This window comes from Cyprinus carpio, chromosome B18 (genome assembly GCF_018340385.1).
Source record: "Cyprinus carpio isolate SPL01 chromosome B18, ASM1834038v1, whole genome shotgun sequence".
Classification (NCBI taxonomy): domain Eukaryota; kingdom Metazoa; phylum Chordata; class Actinopteri; order Cypriniformes; family Cyprinidae; genus Cyprinus; species Cyprinus carpio.
Window position 1 is genome coordinate 22,248,451 of NC_056614.1, and position 16,888 is coordinate 22,265,338.

Consider the following 16,888-nt stretch of genomic DNA (forward strand, 5'->3'; position numbering starts at 1 on the left):
TATATATATATATATATATATATATATATATACATACATATACATATATATATATATATATATATATATATACACATACATACATATGTATATATATATATATATATAAATATATATACAATATAAATAAATACATACATATATATGTATATATACAGTATATATATACACATACATATATATGTATATATATATATATATATATATATATATATATATATATATATATATATATATATATATATGTATATATATATATATATATGCTCACTTTTCACAAGGGAATGAAAATGTATAAAATTATAATTAATGCTGTTTCACTCCGAAATGTCACGTTATATTAGCAAAATGTGTTCCAGACATACTATATTTCCATGTTGACTTCAAATATAGCCTTGAATGTTTTGTAAAAAGCAAAAATTTTAATCTAATTTCCTTTTTAGCAGTTACAAATAATAATGTTATGCCATAAACATAATTATTCTTCAGCTGAAAAACAGTCATATACTCTCTATAATGGTAGTGTGGATTGGTTTTTCATAAATTCTGTTTTTGTGCATGTAGTGAAAGCCAGTATTTTCCCCCAAGTATGCCTGACAAACACGACAAAAAGGAACATATGGCAATACCGTTTAACAAATGGCACCATATTTCATATACTCGACCACAATGCTTTTACATAAATGTGAATGTGAACAAAGACCAAAATCATATCAACAAATAACTTAACTGAGGAGAAAAAGTTAGTGAAGAGGGCTTGTTTACCCTCATGGTGCAGTGGTTTACAATGAAGACAACTAATAATAAAATAAATCTATTATGTAATATTTTAGATATACTCTGGCACAGTACAAAATTAAATATTAATATAAAAAAAATAGCAGAAAATATTTTTAGTTGTTTTTCTTGTCAGAAAGAGCTTATTCGGAGGAACAACACAGTTCAATTAATGGATTTGCAGAGGCGTTGCTTTTGCGGCAGATGAAAATAGAAAACACAAGGAGGAAGATAGAAAGAGGGGGAAAGAAAAAGAAAAATAATTCCTAATTAATGGATACGTACATAAACAGAAGGGCCTACCATTCTGATACAAAGATATACAGTATATGTTAAGGTCAACACACTCTATACACATAATATCACTGACAAGTTCATTACCCAGAATGCACTGGGATTGTGCTTCAGCTAAATGGAGGTTAAACAGTGTTCTTTCAGCATCCATGTTTTGCCCCTCATAAAATGAAACAAGGTTTTTATACAGACTGAAACCTGTCTCACAGTATATTTTTGTATTTATGTCATATTTACAGGTATTTCAGTATCTGTTAGCATCTTGTGTCCTGTTACGTCCTCTCAGAGTTCGAGTCTCAATACGTGTGAATGAAGATGTGCTCTGGTTCATAAGTAAATCTCTCACACACATACTACAGGAAATGGAATTCCGCTCTTCCTGTCTCCAGTCTCAGCAGAAGTCTGTTTGATTTCCTGTTTGAGTCCATGTCACACGCTGCGGGGCGCCCGCTGCATCTCGTGGGTCCTACGATTACGTCCTTTCTTGTTCTCTTGTAGCAGCTTCCACTTGCTGGTGTGTGATTGGGTGGAGTGGATGAGCTGGCTGGCGTGTGATTGGCTGGTGTGCAGCAGATTGGCTTTCTGCCTACGCTGTTTCCGTTCTCTTTTCCAAACCTGCTCGCAGAGCTGGTCGACGCTGTTTGGGCTCGGTGGGCTGATGAGGGACAGGAAGTCGCGGTACCACATCTTGCCGTTGGCAGGGTCGTTGATGTCGGTTGTGTCTCGGTGCAGGAGGTCATCCAGATGCTCGGTGGGAATGATGTTGAGTGTGAGGCGGAGGAGGGTCTGGATGAAGCCGTGTTCGACAGCGTGGCAGTAATACACACCCGAGTCCTTCTGATGGAGGGTTCGGATCAACAGACCCTGTTCTGTGCCCAACACCCGCTCATCTGACTTTATCTAAACAAAACACGTGGACATGTGATCAGATCACATGTTTTGGAGTACTGTAAACATCGACAACAACAGTGCCTGATTCTGTTTTCTGTTTTTATTGTCAAATATATGTTTCTTTATGTAACTTTTGTAAGCTGATTCATACCTGACACCAAACTATAAAAATCAACATTGGTGTCAGCATGTTGATAGACATAATTTCATCCAATATCAAACTGTGTTACAGCATGGAATACAACTGAAAAAACTTACAGTATTTATATATTAGCATTAATATTTTGTTCAAACAATAATCAACTTAACAACATGTGATATGTAATGCATATCCATGTATACTTTTTTTCAAACAATAATGAATATTTACAATACAATTATGAACAATAATGAATATTTACAATACAATTATGAATAAATACAGTGCAGTATATCAGGGTAAATCAATCACACAATTCTGAGGAATATTGAGTAAGATTGATGGAAAGCTTGTATGAATTCTGACCTGATATTTAACTTAAAAAATTCAAAAAAAATGTGATTTTTCGGTTCAAACAGCCATTGGTCATACACTTTTTTGAAAAATGATGTTAATTTTTTTCAATGTGAACGCCGCCTTAGCGTTTTCGTCTGGACGGCTAATCCGTATATTTTCTGAAACGATGACGTCATCAGCCCACGTCTCCCCCCCAGTCAGACACCTCTACGTCACGTAACAGCAACAAAAACATGAACAAACACTGAACGATTGTCTTTTTATTAACTAACATTAACACAGATTAATAAATGTATTGTTCCATGTTCGTTTGTGTACCACACGCAAGGTTTATGAGCATAGTCCAAAAGTCTTCTTCTCCGTTTTTAGTGTATCTCTGTGGCAGAATTACAGCGCCACATACTGGTCTGGCATGTATGCTACATCATTTAGCGGTTTCGTGTGGACGCGGATATTTCTTGAGACAAGGAAAAAAAAGATCGGATTGGGGTAAGCTCCGTCTCCGTGTGGACGGGGCCTAAGAACTTAAATAAATAAATAAAAATGAATGAGAAATTATATTTAGATTCTATTTCTGTTATTTTAATAAGCACATATGTAACACTGATCATGTGAACTCCAGTACAAGGTCAGATGTTTTTGCTTCTATTAAAGCACATGATGCTCTTTCCTTGATGAATCATTTTTAAATCATGCTGGAGATCATGATCATCAGGTATGAACAGCTTGATGTCTTAACTGCTAAAAAAATGACTTGTAAAATCGACTGAAAACAAAACATAACAAAACTAAAATGATGTTAATTTTTCAATTGAGCTTTTTAATTGTTATGCTAATAACTGGTCTTTTGGCCTCCACTGTATACATAACAGAACATACCTCTTGTTTGCGGTCCTCTCCATGTCTCTGAAACTGCCAATAAATAAGGGCACGCTGGGATTTAGGACTGCACTCCAGAAAAGAGCTGCTGTTTTCAACCCCATACACCGTCTTATCCAGCAAACCCTTCTCTCCGTCTGCCTCATCTGCTCAAATAGACAGGGAAACAACAGAGAAAGAAGTGAGAAATTTTGATTCTGACACAGACAGACAGGGCATCCAGCATTGAGAATACAAACTGATAGTTCAGACCATATGCTATCACACTAGTGAAGTCACACCCAGCATGTCTATATCACACAGCTGTGTGTCTCTCAGCATGTTTCAGGTCTATAGGGATCCAAGGCCAAGAGAGACCAAAAAAAGAAATCACTTGTTGTGTTAAGTGGCATTTATTCCTCAGTCTTTCATTTTCCTCTGCCATCCTTTTAAGTCTGAACTATGAAACGTCAGAGCGCAGTGCTGTGGGTTAGCGATGCCACTGTAATGAGGTGTTTCCGACACAGAAAATCTGTGTGTGGTCTCCATGAATGTGATCACACAATGTACACTATTGCTGAAACGTTTTTGGTCAGTTAGATTTTTATTTATTTATTTATTTATTTATTTATGTATTTTCATAAATACCTTTTAACATGGATAATAATAGGAAATGCACCAAATCAGCAAAAAAAATATGATTTTTGAAGGATCATGTGATGCTGAAGACTGGAGTTATGATGCTGAAAATTCAGCTTTGCATCACAGGAATAAATATATTTAAATAGAACAGTTTAAACAGTTAATTTAATATTTAAACAGTTATTTAAAATTGTAATAATATTTGACATTACTGTTTTTTATGATCAAATAAATGCAGGAGCATGAGAGACATAAAACATTCTTATAGAATCTTATAAACTTATGAATGGTACTGTACAGTATATCTGCATTGACGTGTGTAAGTGCATGTTCTAAAACCTGTTATTTTTGCAACATCTGTGAAACCGTTTCTCAGCAGTTAAATATGCCATTAACATAGCAGAATGGCCTTTTTAGGCTGTGTTTCATTTCAGAAGCTTTAATTAAACACTAACCTGGCATGTACAGCATGTATGCAGAGCTTTCATTAAAAACCATTATGAACAGTTGCTTTGGCTTCAAAATGTATGTTTTTCCACACATCCTGAATTTTATTTTATGAAGAGACGTTGAGGGAAGTATGAGACCCTGACTGCTTTATTTCTATCATGTTATCACACATAACATAATGTCAAGTGGTAAGATCTGCAAGTTGGATCAACTCGATTCTTGGTCTTGGAACAACAATCAAATTTTCTTCTGTTTTTAGTGCTTGGTTAGAATTAGGGCTAAGATTGTTTGATAGAAATGCTGTTTTAAAACCAATACATCATGTTGGGGAGGTGTTATGCATGGCTGGCAACCAGAAGGTTGTTGGTTTGAGACCCACAAGAAGCGAGACATGAGCCATCACCATTGCAATCTTGTTAAGCAAGATACTTAATCAGGATAATTGTTCCAATTACAGGTGTTTTGGCACTTTGGAAAAAATATTTGATAAATTATTACATAGTTAACTAGTACACTACGATTTAAAAGTTTGGGATCTGTAGTCTCTTATGCTCACCAAGGCTGCTTTTATTTGAATAGATATACAGTAAAAACAGAAGTTTTATTTTCTATTTCAATATATTTCAAACTGTAATGTATTCCTGATGCAAAACCGAATTTTCAGCATCATTACTCCAGTCTTCAGTGTCACATGATTCTTCAGAAATCATTCTAATATGCTGATTTGCTGCTAAAGAAACTTTCTTAATATTATTAATGTTGAAAACAGTGCAGTTTAATATTTTTTGTGGAAACCATTATACATTTCCCCCTCAGAACAGCAATTATTTGAAATAACATTAACATTTTCTTTTTTTCACCTTTGATAAATGTAATGCATACAATCTTGCTGAATGCAATCTCCAAAGTTTTGAACAGTAGGATATATGAGTGTAGTTTTCATGCAAAGACCTAGCAGGAAATTATGGACTGTGTAGATAAAAATGTACAATCACAGTAACAGTGTGTTGCTGCACATACAGTAGTAAACATGTTATGCGATTGCACTGAGATCCGCCAGTATTACCGTGATGCTGTAGATCTGAACACTGAGTCAGAGGGTCTCCATTCCTTATATCCTGACGCCTCGTTCTCCTGCGAATGTACAACACACATAGCAGAAAATTAGAAAGGGCAGGTGAGCGTGAGCACACTGAAACTCACATATCCACTCCTACACACATCTGTCTCACAGAAAAGCTCTCACTATATTATGGTCAAAGTAAATCAAACACAGCTCCACATGAGCATACGTGTGTCTGAAATGGAACCTGTTTCAACTCTGGGCTGTTTATTCTCTAACCTTTATGAAAAGACGTATCATGCAACATGTGTCCTGAGACATCTTGTCCTGAATGTACCTTTGAGGCAACTCCATAATGCTGGCAATATGTGAGGCCTTTTCAGCACCAGTAGCGCACAAAGAACCTCTCTGAGATCCTCGTCCACAAACATATTACTTGCTACTGGAATATGACATGGACTGTAAATGTGAGACCTGACCCGTTCTTGTTTTGGAAATTGAGGATGAAGTATTAAGTAGGGGTATGTTTGCTTTTGACGGCCCAAAGGAGATGAGCTTAAACAGTGAAAACGATAGTGGTGCTCCTAAGTGCTACAGAGGACAGCTGGGAAATCCAATGAGATTATATAATCCAATGAGACTCCTCAAATAAGTTCAAGAACTCAAAGATGAAATGACAGCATTGTGACTTCTAATGTTCAAATATAATAGTAAAACTGACGTTAAAAGGATAATTCACCTAAAAAAGAAAATATTTCTCAATCAGCACATGTTGTTCCAAAACTGTGAATTTCTTTCATCCAAGGAATACAACGAGATACAGCAAGTATTACCAAGTATTAAACTAGTAAATAAATGCCTTTGCTTTTTAAAATAAAGCTAAAATAAAATAAAATAAAATGTATGTTGTATATGTAAAATTTAAACATGTTGTCTTGAGAACTGAAATATAGTTTAAGTGAAGCCCTAATTAGTAAAATAAAAAAATAAATTGAAATAGATCATTTATATTGACAACAATGACAAAATTTAATTACTAAAACAAACTAAAATTAAAATAAACATAAAACAGCTTTGTGAAGCTGACAGAAATTGAAGTCAGTATTTGCTTAAAAAATCATAAATTTTCTAAAATCTTGTGTATTGTGTATTGTATGGCTTCAGAAGACTTAGAATGTAGTGCAGAAGTCTTTATTTATTTCTTTGGTACTTCTTATTTTTGATATGCAGGTCATACAGGTTAGTAACAATATGTACCTAAAAAAATTTCATTTTGGAGTTAATTTTTGTGTCAACCACCAGTTTTGTTATTGTTAACTAAAAGCATGTTTTTGTTCATTTACAGCTGAAATAAAATAAAATATTAGATGTAAACAAAACTTGAAAAAAAGGGTTTTTGATATATATTAGCAACTCAACTTTTGATATATAGTAGCAACTCAAAAGAATTCAGAAACCCATTGTGAAAACATAGTTCATAGAGCATCTTCTTCATCTTAGGTCAACTTTGCAGTGTTTCTGCGTTCCTCATCGTACCTCTTAGCAGTTGGAAAGTATCGGGAACACTGTGAACCGTCCCAGGCGCAGTAAGGATCACGTGCCAGACAGCACTCAGCGCAGGCCTTCCCGTACACGTCACAGCGATGCAGCGGCATCTGAGAAACCCCAATGGTGGATCCAAGATAGAGCTGTTGCTGTAAAGATAGAGCAGAGATATTGAGACTTACTTAACAATGATGGCAAAGTTTTGATGGTCTGTGCTGGTGAGATTGCAGAGTTAACGAGTGTTTCACTGAAAATACGGGAACTTTCTCTGGGCTTGCACGCAGCTGTTTAATTATATATCCCTTCAGATAACCTCTCAGTGTCTGCTTGATTATTCACACCATCTAAAGGAGAGCTCACGCTGCAGTCCTGAGTGTGTGTGTGACAGTGTGTGTGTATGTGTGGCCTCTAATGGCAGTACCTCATGTTGCCGTGTTGTGTGAGTGACTGTGACAGCAGCCCCTGCTCTGCGTAATGTAGCTTGAGGCCAAGCAACGTGTGTGTGTAACCCAGCCTGAGTGTGAGAACTGTGCTGGGTTTTTTGCTACATGATAAATCTGGCTGGTCTATATCACCTCTGTCAACAAAATGCAGTGCAGCATGATAATTTCCCCACAAAACACCCAGTGCTAACTTGGCTGACCAGTTCACTCTTTTTTAAAAACCTCACATGCTGCGCTAGTTGTGCACTTACAGAGATCACATATTAGACTAATTGGGTCTTGTTGTGAGCGATTTAATTTTACACTAAAATAATGATTCATTAACAAGTTTGCATTTAAAATTAGGATAATATTTAGGATCAATTCAAGCTATATGTCTGCAAAAATTACAGTGGTTAAAATAAAATAATACAGCTTAATACGTTAGAATATGATAAACTGAATTGTTTTATTTAAATTTTTATTTCTATATTTATATTAACATTCAAACTTTTGGGTTTGGTAAGATTTTTTTGAATGTTTTTGAAAGATTTTATGTTCACCAAGCATGCAATTATTTGATAAAAAATACAGAAAAACAGTAATATTGTGAAATATGATTAAAATTTTAAATAACTGTTTTCTATTTCAGTATATTTTAAAATGTAATCCATTGTTGTGATGGCAAAACTAACTCTTCAGCAGCCATTACTCCAGTCTACAGTGTCATATGCTCCTTCAGAAATCATATTCATTATGAAAAATCGATTTTAAAGTTGATTTGGTGCTCAAAATATTTATAATCATTATCAGTTGTGCTGCATAACATTTTTGTGCATTGTAGTGATTCATACACTCTCACACACACACACTTTTTAATTCACTCTTTTCCCTGCACTTCAACATACCAATTATGTTCCTCAGACTTGCTTAATTGAATTATATTTAGTACTTCCACTTATTTAAATTGCTTTCATCATCTTTACTGCATTACGAGATCAGTTGTTTTCAGAGTTCTAATAATACCAACCTGCTTTGTGGAGAGTTCCATAGCAGTAATAGCTGTTGGTTCCTGTAAAGAAAATAAGTGTTTTAATGCTTTATATTGGCTATCACCAAATTATTACAAAATGTTCCTAAGAATGAAAAGGGGAAAATAATACAGCTTAAAAATAGTGCCTTTGGAGTGTTTTAGTGGAAAAATGCTACAGTGTAGAATGTAAAGTAGTAGTAGATAGAAAAAGAAAATCTTAATAATAAACCAATTAGAAATAAATCAGTATAATAAACTCTGTAAACCCACTCTGAACACAGTCATCTCTTCCAACAGGACTTCTTCAAGATCATGCCATGTTCCTCTGGGGATAGAAACCACCTTAAGAACAGTGCCCATGTCTATGGTAGAAAAATAACATAATTAACTTGAGCTTTACATACAGTATATGTTTTAAAATAATTAAACAGAAATCAAATGATTTAAAAACTTTATTCCACTCACCAGTGCCAATAAACATGACATCATACTGTCCATCCTCTGCCTCCACCCTGTCCACCACTATCTGTGTGAACTGATAGTCCACATCAGTTTTGATTATGATTGGACGGTTGTTGATGGGGAACACTGGGTTGTACATGGCCGGATGGCTTCTGGCAAATGTGATAACATCATCAGGAAAGTCCTTTGTTGATTCAAAACCATCAAACGTTTTGCTGGGGCACTGTCAACATCCAGAAGAACATGTGTTCAAATCCAAGCAGGCAAGTCACTTTATTTTGAAAAGTGAAATGTAAAAAGGCATCAGCACTGATTGGCCGTCTTACCGTGCCAGGTCTTGGATATGGCACTCGACCCAAAAACGGTACCCACTGGTAGTTGGGTCCATCTCGGTGGGCATAGGGGCCCAGAAACACCCTTCTGATATCCGCCATACTGTACATACACACCGCTGAGCCCTTAAAGATGTTACTGTAAACCCGAGAAACAGCAATTATGAGTTTTTTGACAGCTTTGCTATCAGGGACTTAAGACACAATTATCAAGGTCTGAATACAAAAAGACGGAATAAGCATTCAGGCTTAATGGGAAATTTGGTGTAACTTGGATGTTTTAATACCTGGATGTTGTAAATACAGCATAGATAATAGGGTTTTTGGGATCCTTGGAGCTCATGAGAAAAACATCCTCTGAAAACAATCAAAACAAAATTTAGTAAGTGGCAAACCAAATATGCCAAAATAGAGACGTACAGCAAAATATGAAGGCATTGTCATAGCCTGGGTCACTTACGTAGTTCATCAAAGTGTGTGTCGATGCCGTTCAGACCAGGAACGGAGCAGATTAAACGGGCCTTCAGGAAAGTGGTCCATTTGTTCACCAAACTCCTGTGGCCTCCAAAATCATTCTGTCAGGGACAAATTAAAATGTACTTGTAATATTTTACTTATCATGTTTACTTCAGACATGACGATGTGTAAAAGAATATAATTAGCAGCACTCTTTTTTTTTTTAATTTTCTGAAGAAGGGCTGTGTGCCATTCAGAACTGAGCAGAGAATCCTTTTTGAATTCCTTTTGAATTGAGGTATAAAACAGGAACTAGAATTAATTTTAAAATCTGAAATTTAAGGAAGTTAAATTAGGAAATTCAAAGACATTCGTATAACCCCTATACATTTTAACAATAAAAAATAAAGTTTGTCAATACAAACTCAAACTTTTAAAGTGACATCTGAATTTGAAAGTTTAAAAAAAAGAAAAAAAAATGTTTAAAAAGTTTAAATATTTATGGACTGGTGTGGATGAACATTTCACTTCCCAGAATACCATCTCTATGTATTTTGTCGAATTTATTTGAACTAAAATTCAGTAAATTTCTGTGGGGCATGGCCAATTCAAATTGAATAGAGACAATTCAGTTTATAGGATTATTAATTTCCAGAGCACAAACAAAATCTTCATTCCTATTGAAATGTGATTAAAGGGGTCATGAATAGTTTTGCTTTATATTATAAAATATTATTTTATTTTATTATGTAAAGATTTTCACTTTAAAAAAAAACCTTCTAATTTACAAATAAAAAGCTACTTTCTACCCTGTGACTCTTTTAAGACACTTTTTTCAACACTTTTTGTCACAGCTGCCGAGATTAACTAAGAATTCTACTGAGACATTCACGTTGTTGAAAATAAACAGCCAGCCTTGTGCTAATGTATTCATTTCCATTACGTAATAAAGCAAAATGAGTCATTTTGGCAGCTTGGTTTGAGTAAAAGCAGTTTTTAAACCAACAAGGAAGTTTTGAGATCTGAAACTTACCTTATTTTATGATAAAACAATATCAAAAAACCAACAAAAAGAAAATATACAAAATCATAAACCCTTAAAACTAGATGCACTGCAACATGAAAGTCCCAAAAACATTAACTCCAGTCATCTTTAGCATAGACACAATTTATTTATAGAATGATTATTGATGAATCATTCATTTTAAAGAGGTGTGTGCATGTTATATACACACATGTGTCTACAATCTTGTTTTACGTAAAAACCTGGCAGTCAGCATGTGAGACACACAAGCAATATAAACAATCTCCTTTACTGTGGATTGATCAGCTCTAATTAGCAAGGCTGGAAAATGCACTCTGTATAATAAGACAATTGTCTGCGTCGGTGAAGGGAGGATTCCAGTCATACCGGAATACCGAGCGAGCTGTAATTGAGAACACCTTTCTACCACTTCAAGCTGTAGACTTGCACTTGAGCTGAGTGAGTCTGCCAAAGGCTCACATTTTCTCCACAGAGCAGTCTTTGTTCTCTTGGCTCATGTCTCCTGTGATATTTTAGCCATCTCTTAAGTTTCACGGTGGGGAGTGAGAGCAAGGCCACAAAACAGAGGTGAAGCCAAATGCAAAAACACACTGGCCGAGCCATCCACCCACCTGTATCGCCACTATGAGGAGGAGAGGAATGGAGCAAAGGTGTTTGTATGTATTACCGTAGTAAAGAGAAACCACAAATGAGATCTAGTTAATATCTCGATTGTCTCTTCAACCTACAAGATTAAATGGAAACAGTACAGTTTCTTAAAGTATTTTTCGGAGAAAAAGAGTCCTAAACTGTGCTCAAATTTGCCAAGATATCAACAAAGTCAGAGATTTCAATATGGCATCGTCAGATTGGAAAAATACTGGCAAAATATGCTTGTGGTGACATTTTTGCAAAATTATATTACATAGATTCTTGCAGGTTTTATGACACTTTCAAAGTGAAATGTCCAGTGTGTGGCGTGTTTGGTTTTATCGGTAGTGTTAACAAAAGCAAACATGAGATGTAATCACTTTTGCTGAAGCAACCGTTTCATTTTAGCTCACTTCTACAAGTCTTTTATCTCTATTGGCATATGTGTTTCACAAGATTCATACCTAAGTGCTTTGCAGTGCAAGTGCAATGCTGTACCAGGTGTGCTACCGAGCAAGTTTACTACATCAGAAAGCCATACACATAGAGCTGGTTATATGATGCAAACTTCAAAATGCATTACTTTACAAATGGTAAAAGTGTTGAGGTTGGAGTTTTGCAAAAAAAAATATAGGCAGAGGCATATTTTTCAATGATTCTAGGTTGAATCTGGGGCAAAGCTGAAACGTAACTGATAACTCCAGTTGTCTGAGCTTAAGTGTGTGTGGACCAGCCTGTCTGTGGTCCTTTGGTGTATGGACATGTGAAGAGTATCTGTACCTTGCACAGCTGTCCGATTCTGGCATGTGTGGCTTTGCTGGTTTGCTCTCCATCAATGGCATTCTCTCTGAAGAACAAATAGATCTTGTCGTCTTCAGGGTTGTCGCTCTCTGGGATGAGATGCACACTGATAAATCTAGGATCTGGAAGAACAACAAACAAAACATTAACACAAAATAATAAAAATGCATAATACAACAAAAATAGTGTGGACCAATAACTTCAACAGCAAGAGTACTGACAGTTTTAGATTTCATTTTAAGCTTCATTGTTCATATAGTTGAATGGGTCTGTCTCTCAAATTTACATGTGTGTGTCTTAGTGAAATGTTAAGTGTGCATAGGCTCTATTTATGGTGTTGTGTGCCCCAGCTCTTCACAGCCTGTTTTTCATGGTTATTCAGAGTTATTGCTGTATTCACAGAGGTCCAAGAGCCACATCACAAACATCTCACATGACATTACTGTGGCACCAGCTAACATTGACCTACACAGTCACCTCACCACATCTACACAAACACATACACACACGTGCATACACACACTACTATGACGCAAAACTTGTTCACTGGAGCCAAAGGCATTCATTTAATCTTTAATTGTTACTGTGGTTAACAAAAAAGAAGCATGAGGAAATGATGCTACACACATGCTAGCACACAAAATGTGAGGTAATTATATTTGAGTGTCTGATCGAGATTAAAAATCCAGTTCTTCTGGTTAAGGAGTTCTCTGTTTCTCTCTCACACATATAACTGTCTGTTTCCACAGAAGAAACAGTAATTTAAAATGAGTTATTACATTTGAGAATAAGAAGTTGGAAATAAGAAATAACATCATGTTGTGAGAAATAATTTCACAATTTATAATGTTACAATATTTATATTCCAACAAATATTATTCTTTTGAACTTTCTATTCAAAGAATCCTGAAAAAAAAGTATCATCTTAAAATCTTTGGCTAATGGCTGCTAAAATTTCAGCTTTGCTTCACAGGAATAAATTACATTTAAAGTATATTAAAATAGAAAACTGTTATTTTGAACTGTAATTATGTTGCACAGATTACTGTTTTAACTGTATTCTTTTTAATTATTGTTGTGTTGACGAACATAGGAAAGCTAAAAAATCTAAGATACATTTGAACAGTAGTGTCTGTGTACATAATATTTTTATTTGTTTGCATTCATTTTAAAATATATACAAAGCTTTGTGTAAATATATGTTTGTGTCTCACCATTGAGCCATCTGGAGTCATGCTGCTCCGTTCTGATTGGATGGTGCTTGCCTAACGTTCGGAAAATGGCAAAGTCCCGGCCCATGAAGTCAGCTGACGTCCCAGCATAAAGTTCCCCATCTGATGATCAAAAACACTAATTAAAACTCATATTTAAGATGGTTGATGTGAGATCAATATGGATGGCAAGAATGAAATGTCAGGAGACAGGAGGAACTACTGTAGTTCAGTCTGGGTTTTGTAAACTTTAATAACGGCTCAGGTGAAGACTCAAAGAGGTGTGACAGTCAACACTCGCAGGCAATTTCACGCTTAAGGATGGCGTGAGAGAACTGGACTGTGTGTGTGTGTGTGTGTGTGTGTGTCATGAGTGACCTTTAATCTGAGATGAGAGATTTAACAGTAGAATGCTCTGCAGCTAAAGCACAAAACCAAAGGAACAGTCTGCACTGGTCATCCTCGAAGAGAGAGCATTAATCAAGGGTGTTGAGTTTCCATTCAGAACCCATGAACCAGAGCAAAACACACTCCAGATTATGCACTGCCACACACCAAATACACAAACACAGACCTGTATTATGTTTCTCTAACCAAATCTGCTTTATGTTCTGTTTATAGTTTAATTAATTTCTCAGAGTGACAAACAAAATAGCTCAGTGAAGCATAACAACTGCTACTGAGAAAACAAACATGTGCACTGTAATTATATTATCAGCACATTTGAGTCAAAAGTTGAATTGAAAATGTAACATCAATGAGATTGTATTTGATACATAAACTTTCTGTTTATTTCTATTAGATACTATATTTAAATTAGATTCTGAATCCTTTATTGTCCAAAGTGGTCTTATATTTGGACCCCACTGAACAAACTACACACATTTTCTTAAAATTAAATTAAATTAAATTAAATTAAATTAAATTAAATTAAATTAAATTAACTTAAATTAAATTAAATTAAATTAAATTAAATAAATAAGTACATTTTTGGAATTAGTCACAGTTTACTTTTTTGTCTTCTCTGTGCATTTTATTTGTATTATGTTACCAGTAACCTATTACTTGCTTGTTTTTATAGATTATAACCTACACAGTGACAATCTAATCCAAACAAATCTAATAAAATTTTTAGAGCGGGTAATGAATCTAGTCATGTGACATTACACTACCCATGTAAAAATGTGAAAAGTCAAGAAAATGAATTCATTTTTTTTAGTTTATATAAAACATCTACCTGTACAAACTTTTTAAGACCCTTAAAATTAAATTTTGACTTTTAGGATTACAATGAACTTAAATATTAACCAGAAAATCAGTCGTTCATATTCAGCATCACTCACCGATCAGCATGGAAGCAGTCAGCAGTTTGGGGTCATAGGGACTCTTTCCACGGCCATTCTCAAAGCTTGATGACCCTAACTGAAAGATGTTGTCCTGGACAGAGAAGACCACAAAATTAATCTGTGCAAATGACAATACACAATGAAACAAATCAAATTTCCTTCTAGGCAACTCTGTGATTTAAAACATTTTAGCATAATTTTTAGGTCTTGTCTAAGTGAACAAAGCTTCTAAATAATCAAAAGTGACATAATTTGATAAAACTGAATCACCAGTAAACTGTAAAAGAATAACTGATGTTGGATGGATTTACCTCCGGGCGTTTGCCCACTTCCACATAAGCACAGACGGGATGGAAGGCTCCTGTTCCACACACATACAAGTGCGTCTGATTAAATGGCTGCAGAACCTTTATGAAGTTTGAGCACTCTCTCTGCAGACAGAGAGAACAAAACATCAATTAATGATCATAAAAATGGCATTCATATTGATGTAGCCAATATTTTACCAACAGAGACTTCCAAAACAACACCATGAACATGACAGAGAGAAAAGCAAACTAAATCTGTGGTGTATCTATATTTCTTGATTCACAGTGATCACTAGGTTCTTAGATAAATAAACACATGCCATCTGTGTCAACAAATGCTGACAGACACAGCTTATCACCTACACACACACATGCACGCACACATGCAGTGGACGCTTAGGACACACTTAATGTATGAATGTCAGCAGCAAATCAGCATATTCAAATTTCTAATTGATCATGTGACACTGAAGACTGGAGTAATGATGCTGAAAATTCAGTTTGCATTACAGGAATAAATTACATTTTAAAATACATTCATATTCTATATATATTAAATTGTAATAATATTTTACAATTTTACTGTTTTATTGCATTTTTTTACAGTAGTGTAGATGGATGAAGTATTTGTTTACTTTCTGATTTTTTTTTTTAATGCTTACTGAAACAGTAATTGTGGTGATCTAAACCTGTGATTAGGACACCTGTGTGCACTTGAGGGGGACTGACTTCAAACATTTACTAATAATTACCTTCATATTATCACCTTCAATATTATAGGGGTTCACTCATAGGTTTAGGTTGCATAATGATGTGTTTTGATGTCATCAAATTGTCATGCTGTAATCTGTGTAATCTGACTCAATCATTTCATGTTCTTTAATATTGGGTAATTCCTCTGTTTATGTGATTTCTGTGTTCATCAAACTCCTACAGCTGAATTCCACACACAGCGGCACAGCTGACCAACATGCTCCCACAAAGCGCTTCATTAAAAGGAAAATATTACAACAGCTGGAGCTGTTTTTCAGCAGGGTGTTTAGTGCATTAACAGGGAAATCCTGTTATAGGCGTCCATAGCTCCCCAGTGGCCTGTACTCTCAGGGTTAGTGTGCGTGTGTGTTTGTGTTTGTGTGTGTGTGTGTGTGTGTGTGTGTGTGTGTGTGTGTGTGTGTGTGTGTGTGTGTGTGTGTTATTTGTGTGTTATTTAAAATAAATAACAGGTATTTATACATCATGGTAGTGCCAGCTCCACTGTAGCATCTGAGCAGGGATTTTGCCTATGGAAATGTGCATGTGTGTGATGATCAGAAGCTCCTCACTTGTGTTAAAGCCACGTGTCTGAGCAAGTCTCATCTGGAACAGACTGACGTGACTCATCTGATGTGGAAAAGGTTTACAGAAAAGTATGACAACATATAATATGTGACTCAAAGATTTGGCTTTTTCTACACCATCAATATTGACTGACTGATACTTTCGTTTAGCTATATTTCTCCAACCTCCTATCCCAACCTAATATATCATGATAATTATATGTAACTCATTTGTATGGTGATTTCTCCCAGCAACCAGCAAACATTTGTTAATTGGATAACTCAGACTTAATTTAAACTGACATGTTTCTGCACACACCTTCATCAAGACAAAACCGCATGGTTTTAATTAAAGTTTAAGCTCTCCAGTCAATATATTGCTGGTTCACCTTCTTAATAGTGGATTGTCACTTCTATACACCTTGTTTGATAGTAAAATTGCACAGTAACCAATAGGAAAATAATAGTATTTAAAAGATTTCAAAAAGTTGCTCTGTCCATGCTGATTTT

General features: G+C 35.2%; 1 protein-coding gene across 1 annotated transcript in view; it reads right to left on the reverse strand.

Moving 5' to 3' along the window:
- Positions 1 to 240: 240 nt before the first annotated feature.
- The window catches only part of sema3ab (sema domain, immunoglobulin domain (Ig), short basic domain, secreted, (semaphorin) 3Ab), a 30,195-nt gene continuing 13,547 nt past the window's right edge, over positions 241 to 16,888 (reverse strand). The window contains exons 4-17 of the mRNA XM_042744373.1: positions 15,066 to 15,185; positions 14,752 to 14,845; positions 13,412 to 13,531; positions 12,177 to 12,319; positions 9,726 to 9,840; positions 9,553 to 9,622; positions 9,260 to 9,404; positions 8,937 to 9,156; positions 8,742 to 8,833; positions 8,469 to 8,510; positions 7,008 to 7,165; positions 5,475 to 5,542; positions 3,338 to 3,483; positions 241 to 1,971 (exon numbers count right to left, since the gene is read on the reverse strand). Of these exons, the coding sequence (XP_042600307.1) occupies positions 1,501 to 1,971; positions 3,338 to 3,483; positions 5,475 to 5,542; positions 7,008 to 7,165; positions 8,469 to 8,510; positions 8,742 to 8,833; positions 8,937 to 9,156; positions 9,260 to 9,404; positions 9,553 to 9,622; positions 9,726 to 9,840; positions 12,177 to 12,319; positions 13,412 to 13,531; positions 14,752 to 14,845; positions 15,066 to 15,185 (2,004 nt within the window). The 3' untranslated portion in view covers positions 241 to 1,500. The remainder of the gene's footprint in view (positions 1,972 to 3,337; positions 3,484 to 5,474; positions 5,543 to 7,007; positions 7,166 to 8,468; positions 8,511 to 8,741; positions 8,834 to 8,936; positions 9,157 to 9,259; positions 9,405 to 9,552; positions 9,623 to 9,725; positions 9,841 to 12,176; positions 12,320 to 13,411; positions 13,532 to 14,751; positions 14,846 to 15,065; positions 15,186 to 16,888) is intronic.